The 18,219-nt window shown below is 47.4% G+C and overlaps 1 protein-coding gene across 3 annotated transcripts; it reads right to left on the bottom strand.

Annotated features, from left to right (window-relative positions):
* Positions 1–724: 724 nt before the first annotated feature.
* Positions 725–16,145, bottom strand: LOC138764065 (uncharacterized). 3 transcript variants are annotated; one of them, XM_069939372.1, is made up of 4 exons: positions 15,990–16,145; positions 13,345–13,515; positions 8,811–8,908; positions 725–1,107 (listed from the first exon to the last, which is right to left on the bottom strand). In XM_069939372.1, the coding sequence occupies exons 1-4, from the start codon at positions 16,066–16,068 to the stop codon at positions 1,027–1,029; spliced, it is 429 nt and encodes a 142-aa protein (XP_069795473.1). In that variant the 5' UTR covers positions 16,069–16,145; the 3' UTR covers positions 725–1,026. The 3 variants fall into 3 exon arrangements, with proteins under 3 accessions (XP_069795473.1, XP_069795475.1, XP_069795474.1); XM_069939374.1 differs by having other exon boundaries at positions 15,865–16,083; XM_069939373.1 differs by lacking the exon at positions 13,345–13,515 and adding an exon at positions 10,273–10,442 and having other exon boundaries at positions 15,861–16,083.
* Positions 16,146–18,219: the final 2,074 nt, after the last annotated feature.

Consider the following 18,219-nt stretch of genomic DNA (forward strand, 5'->3'; position numbering starts at 1 on the left):
TGGGAGGGGCGCGGGGGGTAGGGGGGGGGCGCGGGGGAGGGGCGCGGGGAGGGGGCGCGGGGAGGGGGCGCGGGAGGGGGCGCGGGAGGGGGCGCGGGGAGGGGGCGCGGGGAGGGGGCGCGGGGAGGGGGCGCGGGGAGGGGGCGCGGGGGAGGGGCGCGGGGAGGGGGCGCGGGGAGGGGGGGGCGCGGGGAGGGGGCGCGGGGAGGGGGCGCGGGGAGGGGGCGCGGGAGGGGCGGGGGGGGCGGAGGGGGGGGGGCGGGGAGGGGGGGCGGGGAGGGGGGGCGGGGAGGGGGGGGCGGGGAGGGGCGGGGAGGGGGGGCGGGGAGGGGCGGGGAGGTGCGGGGAGGGGCGGGGAGGGCGGGGAGGGGCGGGGAGGGGCGGGAGGGGCGGGAGGGGCGGGGAGGGGGCGGGGAGGGGCGGAGGGGGCGGGGAGGGGCAGGAGGGGTGGGGAGGGGCGGGGAGGGGGCGCGGGGAGGGGGCGCTGGGGAGGGGGCGCGGGAGGGGGGCGCGGGGGAAGGGGCGGGGAGGGGAGGGGCGGGGAGGGGAGGGGAGGTGATGGGAGGGGCGGGGAGGGGAGGGTCGGGGAGTGGGAGGGGCGGGGAGGGGCGGGGAGGGGCGGGGAGGGGCGGGGAGGGGCGGGGAGGGGCGGGGAGGGGCGGGGACGGGCGGGGAGCGGCGGGGACGGGCGGGGGAGCGGCGGGAGGGGCGGGGAGGGCGGGGGAGGGCGGGGAGGGGCGGGGAGGGGAGGGGAGGGGCGGGGAGGGGCGGGGCAGTGTGGGGCGGGGAGGGACTGGGACGGGCTGGGAGGGGCGGGGAGGGGAGGGGCGGTGAGGCGAGGGGCGGGAGGCGAGGGGCGGGGAGGTGAAGGGCGGGGAGGGGAGGGGCGGGGGAGGGGAGGGAATGGAGGAGCTAGGGCAGGGGAGAGGGTAATTGTTAGGGGGAAAGGCAAGGGGAAGTTTAAGGGGAATGGGTGAAAATGGGGGTGCTTGCTCGTGGGAGGGGAAGGTGGAGGGGTTCAGGCCGTCATGGGATTGTCCATCCCTCTTCACTGCAAGGCCTGATGGTTGTAGACACCTTGCTCGTCTCCATAGTTTTCTCCTTCTCCTGGGAAGAGAAGCATGTGTTAATGAGGAACTGTTTCCTGGACCTGACCACGTTGACTGAGGAGGATCCAAATCACTCCCCCCAATCCCCACACTTCAGCCTTTCCATTTCCACTCCTTTTGATCAGGTGTGTGTGAGGAACCCACGATCTTGTCTCTTCTACTCAGGCTCCCCATCATCCAAAACCTTGTTCACCACTTCATGGCAGCAAGGTGTTGGACAAATCACGGACTAGTTGAGCCCCTTCAGCTGATCCATCCCAACCTACCCCACAACAATATAACACTTCCTTCCCTCACGTGAATTTATATTCACGTACCTATCTTCGAGTCTTTTCAATATCCCTGTTGTACCAGTTTTGACCATCACGAGTGCAACGCATTCCAGGGACCAACTACACTGTGTGAAAAAACATAGCGCTCTCGTCTCCACTAAACCTTTATCCTCTCATCTTATTTTGGAGTCCTCTGGTATTCTTGCCCCAGAATATATGTGCTGGTTGTTCCATATCATCATATAACCATTTACGGAGCGGAAACAGGCCATGTTCCATCTACTACTACTCTCTCCTTTCTGCAGGCAAGTGAATTCTGAATCCAAACAACCAAGGCTCCATGGATCCCATGCCTCAGGACGTACTGAATGAGGCCACTGTGGTGACCTAGCCCAAAACCTCAAAAAAATCCACGTGTAGCACATCCACCCTTTTACCTTCCTCAATTTCCTTCATCACGTCCTTGGAAAATTCAATCATGATCATGGGGCGAGCCCTAGGACTGCGGAGTGGAGGCTTCCCTAAACAAGGAAGGCACTGTTCAATGGAGGAGTAACAAGCCTCCACTCATTCTCCAGCCCTGGCCCACACAAAGACAGGAGTGGGGTTCCATTCACAGTCCAGTGACCCATCATCCATCTCAGCCATGTTAACGGCTCCACTCACCAGGAAGTCCCACCCTCCAAACACTCCCTCTTTCCCTTTCCACTGCCCATCACACCCCACCGCGTCCCTCCTCCAGTCAGAGAGAAACGTTCGCTGTCCTGACCATCTCCCGCTTGCTTCCACCGATCCCCTCATAATCCCCCCTTCTCCACCACCAGCATCCTCCAATCACCTGCCAATGCCCTCTCACCCGCCTCCTGTATCAACCAATCACCTGCCAATCCCCTTTCCCTGTATCGACCAATATCTAGACCGATATGTCGAGGAACCAAGTCGGGAGCAGGCCATTTTAGATTGGGTATTATGCAATGATAAGGGGCTAATCGACACTCTTGTTGTGCGAGGCTCTATGGGTTGGAGTGATCACAATATGATCGAATTCTCACTCGACATGGGGAGTGATGATATTAAAACCGAGACTAAGGTCCTGAATTTAAATAAATGGAACTATGATGGTATGAGACGGGAGTTGAGTAAGATTGATTTGGTGGTTTATGGGGAGTTGACTGTGGATAGTGGCAATGGAAGCATTCACAGATCTAATGGAGAAATTGCAAAAATCATTTATACCGGTTTGGCATAAAAATAAACCAAAAAAGGAGACTCCATGTAACCATTTACAGCACAGAACAGGCCAGTTCATCCCTACTAGTCCAGGCCTTAGCAAATCCCCACCCTCCTAGTCCCACTGACCAGCACCAGGTCCATACCCCTCTAATCCCCTCCTATCCATGTAACGATCCAGTCTTTCCTTAAACGTAACGAATGATCCCGTCTCAACCACGTCTGTCGGAAGCTCATTCCACATCCCTACCACCCTTTGCATAATGAAATTTCCCCACATGTTCCCCTTAAAATTTTCCCCCTTCAATCTTCAACCATGCCCTCTCGTTTGAATCTCCCCCACTCTTAATTGAAAAAGCCTATCCACGTTTAATCTGTCTGTCCCTTTTAAAATCTTAAACACTTCGATCAAGTCCCCTCTCAATCTTCTACGATCCAGAGAAAAAAGCCCCAGTCTGCACAACCTTTCCCTGTAACTCAGACCCTGAAATCCTGTCAACATTCTCGTGAACCTCCTCTGCACTCTCTCTATTTTCTTTATATCTTTCTTATAATTTGGTGACCAAAACTGTACACAGTACTCCAAATTTGGCCTCACCAATGCCTTGTACAATTTCATCATAACCTCCCTACTCTTGAATTCAATACTCCAATTTATGAAGGCCAACATTCCAAATGCCTTCTTCACCACACCATCTACCTGAGTATCAGCCTTGAGGGTACTATAAACCATAACTCCTAAATCCCTTTTTTGTTCTTCACGCCTCAATTGTCTACCATTCAAAGTATATGACCTATTTAAATTTGCCTTTCCAAAATGCAGCACCTCACATTTATCTGTATTAAATTCCATCAGCCATTTCTCAGCCCACACCTCCAGCCTTCCTAAATCACCTTTTAATCTACGGTAATCTACCTCACTGTCCACAACACCACCGACCTTTGTGTCATCCGCAAACTTATCCAATTCTCCACCCCTACATCCAGATCGTTTAAATATATAACAAATAATAGTGGACACAGGACCGAACCCTGAGGAATTCCACTAGTTACCGGCCTCCAATTGGACAAACAATTTTCTACCACGACTCTCTGACACCTCCCATCCAACCATTGCTGAATCCATTTCACTACCACCTTATTTATACTTTATGCGTCTACCTTTCTTCTTAACTTCCTGTGGGTAACTTTTTCAAAAGCTTTACTAAAGTCCAAATAGACAACATCCACAACTTTCTCTTCATCAAACTTTTCTGTAACCCCCTTGAAGAACTCAAAATGTTTTGTCAAGCATGATCTACCCCTGACAAAACCATGCTGATTACTCCCTATCAATCCCTGTACCTCCAAAAATTTGTAAATACCATCCCTCAGAACACTTTCCATCAACTTGCCCACCACAGACGTCAGACTTACAGGCCTATAATTCCTAGGTTTGCATTTGGACCCTTTCTTAAACAGAGGAACAACATGCGCCACCCTCCAATCCTTTGGCACCACCCCCGTGGCCAGTGACATCCTAAATATCTCTGTTAATGGCCCCACTAACCGTCTACTAGCCTCCCTGAGTGTCCGAGGGAATATTTTGTCCGGTCCTGGAGATTTATCCACCTTTATCTTTTTTAACACAGCCATCATTACCTCCTCAGTTATGCTTATATGCTTCATGACCTCCCCACGATTCTTCTTTACTTCAACTGGTTCAACATTTTTTTCCTTCGTGAATACCGAGGCAAAGAAATCATGCAAAATGTTCCCCATTTCCTCTGACTTCTCACTCAGCCTACCCTCGCTACCTACAAGGGGAACAATTTTATCCCTCACTAATCTTTTACTTTTAATGTACTTATAGAAACCCTTTGGATTTATTTTTACTCTGTCAGCCAAAACCTCTTCATGCCTTTTTTTGGCCTTTCTAATTTCTTTCTTAAGATTCCTTCTACACTCCTTGTAGTCCTCCTTCAACTTCTCAGCTCCCTGCTCTTTATACCTCTTGTACACCTCCCTTTTTCTCCTAAACAAATTTCCAATATTCCTCGAAAACCAAGCCTCCCTATCACTTCCAGCCTTTCCTTTGATCCACACTGGGACATAACTACTCTGTACCCTCAAAATTTATTTTTTGAATATCCTCCATTTTTCATTAACATCCTTACCTGAAAATATCCTGTCCCGCTCAATATTCCCCAAATCCCTTCATATTCCTTCGAAATTTGCTCTTTTCCTATCCAGAACCTCAACTGATCTATCACATCTAAACCAAATGTATCCACGAATATTAAGATGCCAGTTGCAATATCGTGATCCCAAGTATCTGTCCATGCTCTCAGCTCATCTACCTTGTTCACTATGCTTCTTGCATTAAAATATATGCATCTCAGAGAATGACCCTCACATATAATCTCTTTATTACCTTCTACCCTTATCTCCATCCTACCTTTCTTATCTTTTTTATTCCTATCTAGGTGGCCATACTCCCTGGACACTGCTCTCACACTCTGTTCCCCACCCCCCTGCCAAACTAGTTTAAACCTTCCCCCACAGCTCTAGCAAATCTGCTTGCCAGCACATTGGTCCCCCTCCAGTTCAAGTGGAGTCCGTCCCTCTTGTACAGGTCCGACCTTCCCCAGAAGAGATCCTAATGATCCAGAAATCTTATCCCTTGCCCCCTGCACCATCTCATTCATCCTCCACATCTTCCTATTTCTACCCTCACAAGCTCGTGACACGGGCAGCAATCCAGAGATTTCTACCTTGGAGGTCCTGTTTTTTAACTTCCTACCAAATTCTACATAATCCTGTTTCAGGACCTCATCCCCACTTCTAACTAAGTCATTGGTCCCCAAATGGACCACGACTTCTGGCTGTTCTCCTTCCCCTTGCAGAATGCTATGTACTCGATCAGAGATATCCCTAACCCTGGCACCAGGGAGGCAACAGACCAACTTGGATCCCCGATCTCATCCCACAAACCTTCTATCTGTCCCTCTGACTAATGAATCCCCAACTACAAGAATCTTATCCTTATCCTTCTTTCCCTTCTGAACCTCAGAGGAAGCCCCTGTACCAGAGACCTGTCCCCCACGACTCGTCCCTGATAGGCTGTTCCCCCCAGCAGTATCCAATGCCGAATACATGTTGCTGAGGGGCACTTCCACAGGGGTACTCTGCACTGGCGCTCTCCCTCCTTTCCTCACAGTCACCCAATTCCCTGACCCCTGCCTTCTAGGGGTGACTGTCTCCCTGTAACTCCTCTCTATCACTGCCTCTGCTTCCCTTATGATCCTCAGTTCATCCATTTGCAGCTCAAGCTCCCCAACACGGTCACTCATTATATTCAATTGGATGAACCTTTTGCAGGTGTAGTCGTCAGGAACAGCTGTGCAGTCTCTGATTTCCCACATCCCACAATTGGAGCACTTAACTACCCAAACTGAGTCCATTTCCTCCTTTCTTACTATAATACCCTTGACTAATAAGTTCCTTCTTAGCCCCTGCTCACTGAAGTCCCTCAAGCCAAAATCCCCACTCCCTCACTGGGCCACTCCTCGAGCCAAAGTCCCCCCTCCTTCACTGGGCCACTCCTCGAGCCAAAGTCCCAACTCCTTCACTGGGCCACTCCTCGAGCCAAAGTCCCCACTCCTTCACTGGGCCACTCCTCGAGCTAAAGTCCCCACTCCTTCACTGGGCCACTCCTCGAGCCAAAGTCCCCACTCCTTCACTGGGCCACTCCTCGAGCCAAAGTCCCCACTCCTTCACTGGGACACTCCTCGAGCCAAAGTCCCCACTCCTTCACTGGGCCACTCACTCACTTTGACGCTCCACGATGGCCGCTCCCTCCTTTTCTACTCCTTTTATTAGCCTCTTACCAATTAACCCCAATTAACTCCCAGCTCCTCCTCCTCCTCCTCTCACCCGACACCAGGCACTGACTCACTGTCTCTTCCGACCCCAAGTCTGACCTGACCGTGGATAACAAGGGAAATTGGAGACAGTGTTAGGTCCAAAGAGAGAGCATATCCATTGGCCAAAAAAATTACCACAACCGAAGACTGGGAGCAGTTCAAGATGCATCAAAGGAGGACAAAGGGATTAATCAAGAGAGCAAAAATAAATTACGAATGGAAGCTTGCGGCAAATATAAAAACCGACTGCAAAAGCTTTTATAAATATGTCAAGAGGGAAAGATTGGTGAAATCCAGAGTAGGTCCTTTGCAGTCGGAATCAGGGGAATACATAATGGGGAATAAGGAAATGGCAGACCAATTAAATTCTTACTTTAGTTCGGTTTTTACAAGAGACGATACAAATAACCTCCCAAGGATGTTGGGAAACATAGAGACGAATGCAAGGGAGGAACTGAAAGAAATCAGTATCTCTAAGGACATGGTCTTGGGGATATTGATGGGATTGAAGGCAGATAAATCCCAAGGGCCTGATAATCTACATCCTAGGGTACTCAAGGAAGTGGACATTCAGATAGCAGATGCTTTAAGAATTATTTTCCAGAACTCAATAGACTCAGGATCAGTACCCATGGATTGGAGGGTAGCTAATGTTGCCCAACTATTTAAAAATTGGAATAGAGAAAACGCGGGAAATTATAGGGCTGTGAGCCTGACATCAGTAGTGGGCAAAATGATGGAATCCATTATTAAGGATGTAATAGCGGAGCATATGACTAGCAGGGAAGGGATCGGACGGAGTCAACATGGATTTACAAAAGGTAAATCGTGCTTGACAAATCTATTGGAAATCTTCGAGATGGTGACAGGTAAAATAAATGGGGGAGAGCCAGTGGATGTGGTGTTCCTGGACTTCCAAAAGGCCTTCGATAAGGTCCCGCATAAACCACTGGCTTCCAAAATCAAGGCTCATGGGATTGGGGGCAAAGTATTGATGTGGATTGAGAACTGTCTGGCAGGTAGAAGACAGAGAGTTGGGATAAATGGCTCGTTTTATGAGTGGCACGCGGTGACCAGTGGGGTGCCACAGGGATCTGTACTGGGACCCCAGCTGTTCACAATTTACATTAATGATCTGGATGAGGGGATTGGATGTAATATCTCCAAATTTGCAGATGACACTAAGCTAGGAAGGGTTGTGTTCACGGAAGAGGGGGTCAGGAAGCTCCAGTGTGATTTGGATAAATTGAGGGACTGGGCAGATCCATGGCAAATGCACTACAATGTGGATCAATGTGAGGTTATCCACTTTGGTAATACAAACCAGAGGGCAGATTACTATTTGAATGGCGAAAGATTAAGAGATGGGAAGTGCAGAGAGACCTAGGGGTACTTCTACATCAGTCTCTGAAGGCGAGCATGCAAGTACAGCAGGCGGTTAAAAAGGCAAATGGTATGTTGGCCTTCATATCAAGAGGGTTTGAGTATAGGAACAAGGATACCTTACTGCAGCTGAACAGGGCCTTGGTGAGACCCCACCTGGAGTATTGTGTGCAGTTTTGGTCACCTTATCTAAGGAAGGATGTTCTTGCAATGGAGGGAGTGCAGAGGCGATTCACCAGGCTGATACCTGGAATGGCAGGAATGACTTATGAGGAAAGATTGCGCGAATTGGGATTGTACTCGATGGAGTTTAGAAGATTGAGAGGGGATCCATAGAGACATATAAAATTCTGGCAGGACTGGACAGAATGGATGCAGATGGGATATTTCCAAGGATTGGAAAATCCAGAACCCGGGGCCATGGTTTGAGTATAATAGGCAAACCATTTAGGACCGAGATGAAGACGAATTTCTTTACCCAGAGAGTGGTGAATCTGTGGAATTCATTGCCACAGAGCGCAGTGGAGGCAGGTTCATTAAATATATTTAAGAGGGAATTAGATCTATTTCTTCAGTATAAGGGTATTAAAGGTTACGGAGAGAAGGCGGGGACGTGGTACTGAACTTTAAGATCAGCCATGATGTCGTTGAATGGTGGAGAAGGCTCGACGGGTCGAATGACCTACTCCTGCTCCGATGTTTCGATGTTTCTATCCTAACATTTCCCTCCCCCTTCCACCTGTATTCACCAAGCACTTCGCTTGTCCCTTCCCACATATATCCACCAATCAGCTCTCTCACCCTCTCCCACCTTCTGCTGCGGGTCTCATCTGGACGGGCAGGTCTGGGTGTAGGGTAGGGTGAGGTTGGGTCTGACCCACCCCCAGCACTCCTGACTCAACATTGCTTACCTTGATCATCTCCACCAGCTGCTCCACCCCACTGTCCCTGGGGAAGATGAGCTGTCCCAATAACAGCTCAGTCAACACACAGCCAGCTGAATAGATATCTGCAAGAGAGGGAAGGCCTGGCGTCAATGTCACAGGGTGTCGAGGGACGTGAGAGACAGTGAAGTTGAGTGTGGGGACTGTCCAATTGAACAACCCGGGTGAATGAAGCTCTCTCTGCACCGTCATATCACACACTCTGAGGCACCTCACCCTCCATTGCCATGGTACCTCTCCCTCCCTCTCCCTAGTCCTTCTTACCCTATATAAACATATAACCCCTTACAGCACAGAACAGGCCAGTTCAGCCCTACTCGTCCATGCCATTACAAATCCCCTCCCTCCTCGTCCCACTGACCAGCGCCCGGTCCATACCCCTCCAGTCCTTTCCTCTCCATGTAACTATCTAGTCTTTCCTTAAATGTAACCAATGATCCCACCTCGATCACGTCTATCGGAAGCTCATTCCACATCCCCACAACCCTCTGCGTAAAGAAATTTCCCCTCATGTTCCCCTTATAATTTTCCCCCTTCAATCTTAAACCATGCCCTCTCGTTTGAATGTCCCCCACTCTTAATTGAAAAAGCCTATCCACGTCTACTGTCTGTCCCTTTTAAAATCTTAATCATCTCTATCAAGTCCCCTCTCAATCTTCTACACTCCAGAGAAAAAAGCCCCAGTCTGCACAACCTTTCCCTGTAACTCAAACCTTGAAATCCTTTCAACATTCTCGTGAAACTTCTCTGCACTCTCTCTATTTTGTTTATATCTTTCCTATAATTTGGTGACCAAAACTGTACACAGTACTCCAAATTTGGCCTCACCAATGCCTTGTACAATTTCATCATAACCTCCCTACTCTTGAATTCAATACTCCGATTTATGAAGGCCAACATTCCAAATGCCTTCTTCACCACACCATCTACCTGAGTATCAGCCCTGAGGGTACTATTTACCATAACTCCTAAATCCCTTTGTAGCTCTGCACATCTCAATAGCTACCATTTAATGCATATGACCTATTTAGATTTGCTTCCACTCTCTGGCACCTCTATCTCTGGCACCTCTCTCATCCTCCCCCTCTCTGGCACCTCTCCCCTCTTTCTCTGGCATATCCCTCATCCCTCTCTATGTCACATCTCTCCCTCGGATAACTCTGCCTCAATCTATCTCTTCCCACCTTGGATGAAGCTTTCTCTATTTTACATGAGAACACTCAACACGCACCCCTCCCTCCCTATTTGGGACATCACCATCTCAGTCATCATGGGATACTCTCTCCACCTCAATCTCTATGCCCAACACCCCCCAACCCGTGACATCAACTTCTTCCCTACGGGATAACCCTCTGTCTCTCTGCTGGACAGTTCTGCCTTTTTGCCTCAAGTGACAGGGCTGCCTACCTAAAGTCTGGTTATAACTCACCGGTATTTGAGATGTAGTCAGGAGCTCTAAAGATGAGCTCTGGTGCTCGATAATACTGGGGCCAATCAAATCTATGTGGTGGAAAGCAGGGGTGGATCAACCGAAAATAGCACCTATGGCAGTGGTGGCCATCCTCTTGCAAGAGCAGGGCTTGATGGTGGCCATATTTTCTGTAGAGAACGAGAGGATAGACTGAGCGTTTGTGTTCTTTGTACCTTTGATAGTGCCCCCACCCCCACCCATCCAGTGCCGGCCAAGTCAACCCACCCCCCCAACAACACACCGTCAATCTGTCGGGATTCCATGCCTGGGGGTCGATGAGGGATCAAAAGTTCCATGAAGGGGTTGATGGTCTAAAAAATTTGGGGATGTCCTTCAGACACACCAAGAGTCATAGCCTCCAGTCAGAGAGCCAGTCATCCACAACCACCCTCTGGTTTCTCCCACAAAGCTAATGCTGAAACCAATCTACGCATCACCAGAAATACCAAGCAACTGAACCTTCCTCCCATGTGGGAACCTCTTAAATGCTTTACTCAAGTCCATGTAGACAAGTCTTCTCTTCATCAAAATTCCTAGTATGTGCACAAAGCCGTGATGGCTGGTCCTTATTTGTCCCTAACTGTCAAAATACTTCTATATCCAATCTCTTAGAGCACCTTCTAATGACTTGTTCACTCCTGATATTAGGCTCACCGGCCTATCATTTCCTAGGTTATTTTTGGAGCTTCTTTTTAAACAACGGGACAAGATGAGCTCCCCTCCAATCCTCCGGCACCTCACCTGTGGCTAAGGATGTTATTATATATATCTGCCAGGGCGTTTGCAATTTCTGCACCAGCCTCCCTCAAATTCCAAGGGAACTGGGGATTTATCCCCCTTGATTCACTTTAAGACTACAAGCACTTCCTCCTCTTTATCTAGGTTCCCTGACCTCACTGCTTATATGCCTCGCTCCCCTAGACTCTGTGCCAGTTTCCTGAGCAAAAAGAGCTTTAAGAAAAAGCTAGAAGATCTCCCCCATCTCTTGTAGCTTCATACATAAGTGATCACTCTGATCTACAAGAGGACCAATTTTGTCCCTCCAGATTTCCCTATTAATTTGGTCCTGCATTTTTTAATCCTCCTCTCAAGATCCTCATTTGCTCCTTGTTGCCTGTATCAGCTGTACACCACTCTCTTCTTTGGAAAATCAAGGTTCCCTCTGCCTCCTAACTTTGCCTTTAATCTTCACATGCAGACCTTGTGTTTCAACTTTGAAAGCCTCCCACTGACTGAACACATTTTCCTGAGAACAAGCTGTTCCAATCCATGCTTTCTAGACCCTTTCTCATTTCCTCAAACTTGCCCTTTCTCCAATTTAGAATCTCAACCCGAAGACCAGACCAATCCATCTCCATAATAAACTTGAAACAAATCACTGGACCCAAAATATTCCCCCCATATACATATGTCCCGTCTTCTCTTGTTTGACAATTGGTGATCCATTACTGCATTATCTCTGGTTGGTACCTCTATATATCGATTGAAAAACTTTCCTGGACACATTTGACAGACTACAAGCCATCAGTCCCAGTCAATATGTGGAAAGTTAAAATCTACTATTCCACCCTTATGTTTGGATCATAGGAACATAGGAAATAGGAACAGGAGTAGGCCAAAAATGGCCCATCGATCCTGCTCCACCATTCAATACGATCATGGCTGATCTAATTTATGACCTAACTCCACCTACCTGCCTTCTCCCCATATCCCCTAATTCCTCAATCATGTAAAAATTTATCTACCTGAATTTTAAATATGTTTAATGAGGCAGCCTCAACCACTTCACTGGTTAGAGAATTCCAAACATTCACAACTCTCTGGGAAAAACTATTTTTCCTCATCTCTGTCCTAAATCTACTCCCCCGACTCTTGAGGCTGTGTCCACTCATTTTAATTTCCTCGGCCAGCTCAAAAAACCTTCCTACATCTATCCTATCCATACCCTTCATAATCCTATATGTTTCTATAAGATCTCCTCTCATTCTTCTGAACTCGAGGGAAAACAATCCTGGACGATTTAATCTTTCCTGCAACTCTCTGCTATTTTCTCCAGATTTGCTCCTCTAATTCTCATTTACTGATGGGCAGTCTATAATACAAGCCCATGAGTGTGGTTATCCCTTTCCCGTTTAACAATTCCACCCAGAGACCCTCAATAGACAAGCCCTAGGGTCTGTCCTGTCTGAGCACTGCAATAATATTTCACCTGATGAGTAACGCCACTCCTCTCCCTTTCATTCCTCTCCCTCTATCACATCGGAAACCACTGAAACGTCATGCTGCCAGTACTGGGCTTCCTCCCACCAAGCCTTACTAATGGCTACAGTTTCAAAGTTCCATGTGCCAATCCATGCTCCAAACATCTGCCTTTCTGACAATATCCCTTTCAGTGAAATAGATACACCTGAGAACATTTCCACCAGATACAACCGTTTGATTTCTGAATTGACACAGTCTGGACATTATCTTTTCCCTCCTCCACTCCCTATCTGCTCTTTTTGTCTGGTTCCAATCACCTTGCAAATCTAGATTAAACATCACCCATCCCCCACCCCACCAGAGGAACACTAGCAAACCTTCCTGCAAGAATAATCATCTCCCTTAACTTCAGATTAACCGTCCATCAGAACAGGTTCCAACCTCCCTGGAAGACCGCGTCAAATTTGAAACTGGGGTTAGTGGCACCATTAATAGCCCCGGGCGGGCTAACTAGGTTAGTCTGGTCACACTGTGTCTTGGTGCAGATTCGCTCGCCAAGAGGTGGCACGGTTAGTGTTGCGGTAAGTGCAATGGTGTTACAGAGCCAGCGACCAGGGTATGAATCCAGCACCGTCTCCCTGGCCTTACGTGGGTTTCCATCAGCTGCACAGTTACCTCCCACCCTTCAAAAACACATCAGGTGTGTAGGTCAATTGGGTGTAATTTGGTCGCAGGGGTTTATTTGATGAAAGGACCTGTGTCCATGCTGCATGTCTAAATTTAAATTTCAGGCTGTCCCATTTCTGAAAAACTGTTCATCCCCCTCACCTTGAATCTTTTGCCGTGCAAGACCTTCGTGATGGTTATCAGCTCTCCACCATCCACCAGCCAGGCCTGGTACACCACACCGAAAGACCCACTGCCGATAATTTAAACATCTGCGTAGGGCACCTCCTTGATCCAGTGTGGCCACCACTCTTGTGGCCTTATTGCTATCTCCTGTGGGGCAGAAGCAGTAGCATTTACACACCCAGAGAGCACAGAACTGGCCATTTGTCCAAGATGATGTCTATCCTTCCCTCGAACTTTCTTCCAAACATCACCTCAATGTCAGAATTGATCCTCTGATGGTTCGTTCCAGACTCTATTTTTTTTTTAATTTTATTGAAGAATTTTACAAAACCAAAATATATCTAATCTAAAACTAACCCCTACAACCCCCCTCCTCCCCCGTCCCCCCTACACCCTCCCCACATCGGAGCCTTTTTTAAAACACAGTAAGACCGATTATGACAGGTGTCTGGATGGTGTGCTATGTCTCTACACCTTTCATCAGAAATAAAACTTTTATTTAACATCTAAACACATACGTTCCAAATTGTGAAGGAAACCAAATTGGCAAAAAGAATAATTGAGTTGATGGGGGGTTTAAATTTGGTTGAAATATGGCGACGGATGAATCCAACTGAGAAGGATTATTCTTTTTCTGTAGCTCGTCATGAGTCATCCTCAAGAATAGATTTTTTTGGGAATCAGCTCATTTGCAGGGTAGGATTGAACAAGCTGAGTACAAGAGTAGGATTTTATCAGTCCATTCGTTGTTGTTAATTAAATGTAATGTTGCCGAGATGGCGGGAATTTACTATTGTTGGAGATTTAATGAGATGTTGCTACAAAGCCCTGAATTTATTTTGTATGTCAAAGATCAGATTAAGATTTTTCAGAAACAAACGCGGGATCAGTTCACAGTAAATTTACGTTATGGGGTTCTTTAAAAGGATTCTTACAGGGTCAAGTTATTCGTTACACAGCAAAAGTGAAGAAGCATCTTAAAGCAGAACTTCAAGATTTAGAAAAAGAAATTGCAGTATTGGAGAAGATATTTCAGACATCGAAGCTTCAATTATCATACACAGCAAACTTATCATTATGAAGAACGACTTATCCTTTCCAAATGAATACATGATTGAATTTTGTTCTGCCATCTTTGTATACTCAGTTCAACATCATTTTTCCAAGTGACAGCGGGACATTTTCTAGCTACTGCCAACCGTGGACGTATAAATGCAATTTGAGGTTTCTCCAATCGTAAACCTGTCATTATCGTCTTCATATATCCCAATAAACATACCCATGGGTCGACATATAGATCTATTTTCAATAAACCTCTCAAAAAGTTAATTATTTGTTCCCAAAAGAGCCTAACTTTTGTACATTCCCATACTGAATCTAAGGAAGTACCTGTCTTTTCACCAAACCAAAAACACCAATCTGACAAACTAAATCCATCTATTTCCAATATTTCAGGACTTTAGTATAACTGATGCAAAAAGTTATCGTAAACCAAACTATATTGAACATTAACTTCATAACACTATCAAGACACATATCAGATCACTCCTCCACAGATATAGGCATATAGAAGCATATATGTTTTAAATATATCCACATTGGTCATTTTTTCTTGTAGTAACATACATTTCTGAAACAAATCCCTTTTTGCCCTTATCAACAATAAATTTCTCAAAGTTCATTTAACCAAAATATTCTAACAAATAAATCTTGCACTTGATAATATGCATATAAAGTGTTTGTGATACCCCAAACTTCTCTCTAAGTAGAACCATCTCCCTGGGGGGGACAGGGTTCACAGCCATTCCTTTTGTCCACAACCCTCCTTCTCCAAGAGGGTCAGGTCACCCCTCATTCTCCAGCATGCTCCAAGGGAAAAAGAGCATCTGAATTCCTCCCCAACTCCAAAAGCTCAGCAGGACTGAGACCTTCCACAACACAAACGAGACTTCGTCCCCCAAGACATCTCATGGAGTGGAAGGAGCCCCTTGCTTCATTGCTAAACGCTGTTGAGTCGCCACACCAGCAACGCTTTCCAGCACCTTGATCTGGGATTGTTGGTGGTGGGATGGGTTGGGGGGGAGGTGGGAAATGATGGAACAGGTTCTATAATCCGGTGTTGTGGGGTGTGGAAGAGCGATTCTGTCTCACAGTGGGAGAGATCGCATTCTGGGGTAAGGGGAGAGCTCTTTACCATTCCTGTTGGAATGGCTACCTTCCCTCCCACCCCCGAAAACTGCTCTCCCAAGATACCTCACCCGCGCCCCACGCCAATTCCTCGATCCTTTTTTCATCTCTCACCCAATACCACACTCCCGGTTCCTCAGTGCCTTCCATCCCCTCCAACCCCAGCCCTCCAGCTCAACCCTACTTCTGATCCAATCTCCCTCTGCCTCTGGTGCACCCCCATATTTTCGTTCTGCCCTCCACATAACCTCCACTGCTACAGACCCCATCCCTGTATCCCTGCCCAAGCCACTGCTCTCTCGCACCTGCCTAGAAATCGCCTTGCATTCAGGATGGAGAGAGGCCTCCATTCTCTCTGGCCACACCGGGTCATGGATGGTGCTGGAGGAGGATCTGTCCCAGTAGTGGAGCCGGTGACAGGATCTGTATCTCACCCATGGGCCCTGGGCGCTTCCAAACACAACGCTGTTGATCAGAGAGGGTCCCTGGGATGTTCCCACATACGAGCCTCATTGCCCTTCCAGGAGAGACATCCTACTTGTGCTGCTCTGCCCTGGTGCAGCTCAGCTATGGCAACACAGCAGCAGTTGCCCCACTCTGTGACATCATCTCCCCATCTGTGTCACCTCCCCTCTTTGTGACACCACTAGTGTAATGGCCAGGGACATCCAGCTATTTCAATCCTCCTCAATTTTCCCAAGCAAGGGGTCGGGGGGGAGGGGTAGTTCAACTTGTATAAGTTACTTGAGTTGTTATCTCTTCTACCTCCTTGATATTTTATTTCATGTTGCGGACACTTTAGTTGACTATTTTATTGACATTGCCTGTAATCTCCCTTCATAAGTGACATGATTTTGTATTTATCCCAATTGATCTTATACCCAAAGATCTCCCCATTGTCCTCCAGAGTGGAGCGCAACTTGGGCAACGAGTGTGTCAGGTCTGTCAGATCTGTCAGAACATCTCAGCAAATAAATTGAATTTATGCTCTTCCTGCCCTGTTCTGAAAATTGTAATGACTGAATCCTGGCAAATGGTCACGGCTGATGGCCCCATGGCTCACAAAAACTGCACTGGAGATAGCGGGAAACCCTGCCTGCATGATCTTTTCAGTGGGAAGGCTCAGGTAATTTGTCCATTGGTCACAAATTTAGCCTTGGGCGCACGGTGAAACACCCTGATCCAATGTATAAAAGTTGGCCACAGCCCCAAATTTCCCAGCACTTAAATAATTCTCCCACTCTAACTAGTGTGAGAAACACAGCTCACTGATTAAATAATTTTGAAGTCAATAGGTGAAGCGATATAACCTTTGTATTCAACGTTCTTGCAAGAGCGGGTCTCCTTCAGAAAGGCACACACACTGCTATTCAACAACCTTTTTTTCTACATTTCTTTGTGTTAATAACCACTCCTCCGTTAGTTTAATTGGTTAGTTCACTGAGTAATTGATAAGTTCGTTTAACCTATCAAAAGATGTTCCTCTTCTTGTATTAAAGCCCGCCCTAGTTTCCATCTCCCACTCCCCTTATTTCACTACCCCCTACCTTTATTTCTTCTCATCCTTATCTGGTATGATGCCCAGTTCTTTCGCAATGTTTTTGGTATCATTTTGGCTTTCTCTGCAATTTTTTGCAGGAAGTGACCTTCCTTGGTATTCTAGCAGACCGCCCCGCCCCACCACCCGCCCTCCCCTTAAGGTACCCATCGGCTTTCTCTGGGCAGCCATATTAACTCTGGAGAAACAGGCCTTTGGCTACTTTCCACAATCCCGCCCCCTCCTTTTCTATTTATTCTACTGTTTCTACATCACTGGAGATAGAACCATAAAATGCCTCCAATATGGATAACATCATCCCACGAGTCTCTTCCATTTTCTAAAGCTTTCACTGTCAAGTTGATACAGATTATCCCATGTTGATCCATCTTCTACGTCCATTAAGGGCATTTGTTTCATAATTGCAGTTTCAATAAGCCGCTGTGTAAGCCCGTGCACACAGGGCATATATAATACATCATCCCACACCAGTTAGTACTCCTACCACCACTATTAAGGAGGACAGTATGGAGACATTTACTCCCTCCCATTTTCCAAAGTACAACTCCAGCCACCCAGTGAGTGAGGTGTCCACTCCTGAATTTTAGGCCAACCCCTCAGCCAGGGTGGAGAGGCCCTGCTACACTTTTGTAATAGTTCCATCTGGGCTGGATCGTGTGGGATAAAAGTACAGCAATTTCCACTTAGCATTACACAGTCTCCTCCTTTCTCTGCTCACACCAAATCTAATGCTATTCTGTTTCCCCAAGCCACGCGACTGGTGGCATCCAATTGATCAGTGATCCCCTTTAAAGCATCAGGATATAATTTATAAACCATTGTTGATTGTAGTAAATATAGTTTATCCAGTCCACTTTTTTTTATTAATAGTTTCCCACCAAAAGATAGTTAACTCAAATTCTGCTGCTATCTAATTGTGTGCGTTAAATTTATTAGGTACTCCCCTTGGCACCCCAATTGAATCAATACAAATTTGGTTACATAAAGACCTTCCCAGGAACTCCCTCTTACTTCTCTTTATCCCTATTACCTTCTCCCATTCTAATTCCAAGGTGAAGGGTATGGTCAATTGAATGATTGCACAGGTACCCTTCCAGTTGGGAGGA

The sequence above is a fragment of the Narcine bancroftii genome, chromosome 5 (assembly GCF_036971445.1).
Source record: "Narcine bancroftii isolate sNarBan1 chromosome 5, sNarBan1.hap1, whole genome shotgun sequence".
Classification (NCBI taxonomy): Eukaryota; Metazoa; Chordata; class Chondrichthyes; order Torpediniformes; family Narcinidae; genus Narcine; species Narcine bancroftii.

Coding starts and splice junctions, on each gene's coding strand:
- LOC138764065 (XM_069939372.1), bottom strand. CDS start 16,068: ATGAGGCTCGTATGTGGGAACATCCCAGGGACCCTCTCTGATCAACAG. Junction 13,516..15,989: donor GAAGCGCCCAGGGCCCATGG/GTGAGATACAGA, acceptor TCTGCCCCACAG/GAGATAGCAATAAGGCCACA. Junction 8,909..13,344: donor TGCACGGCAAAAGATTCAAG/GTGAGGGGGATG, acceptor CCTCTCTTGCAG/ATATCTATTCAGCTGGCTGT.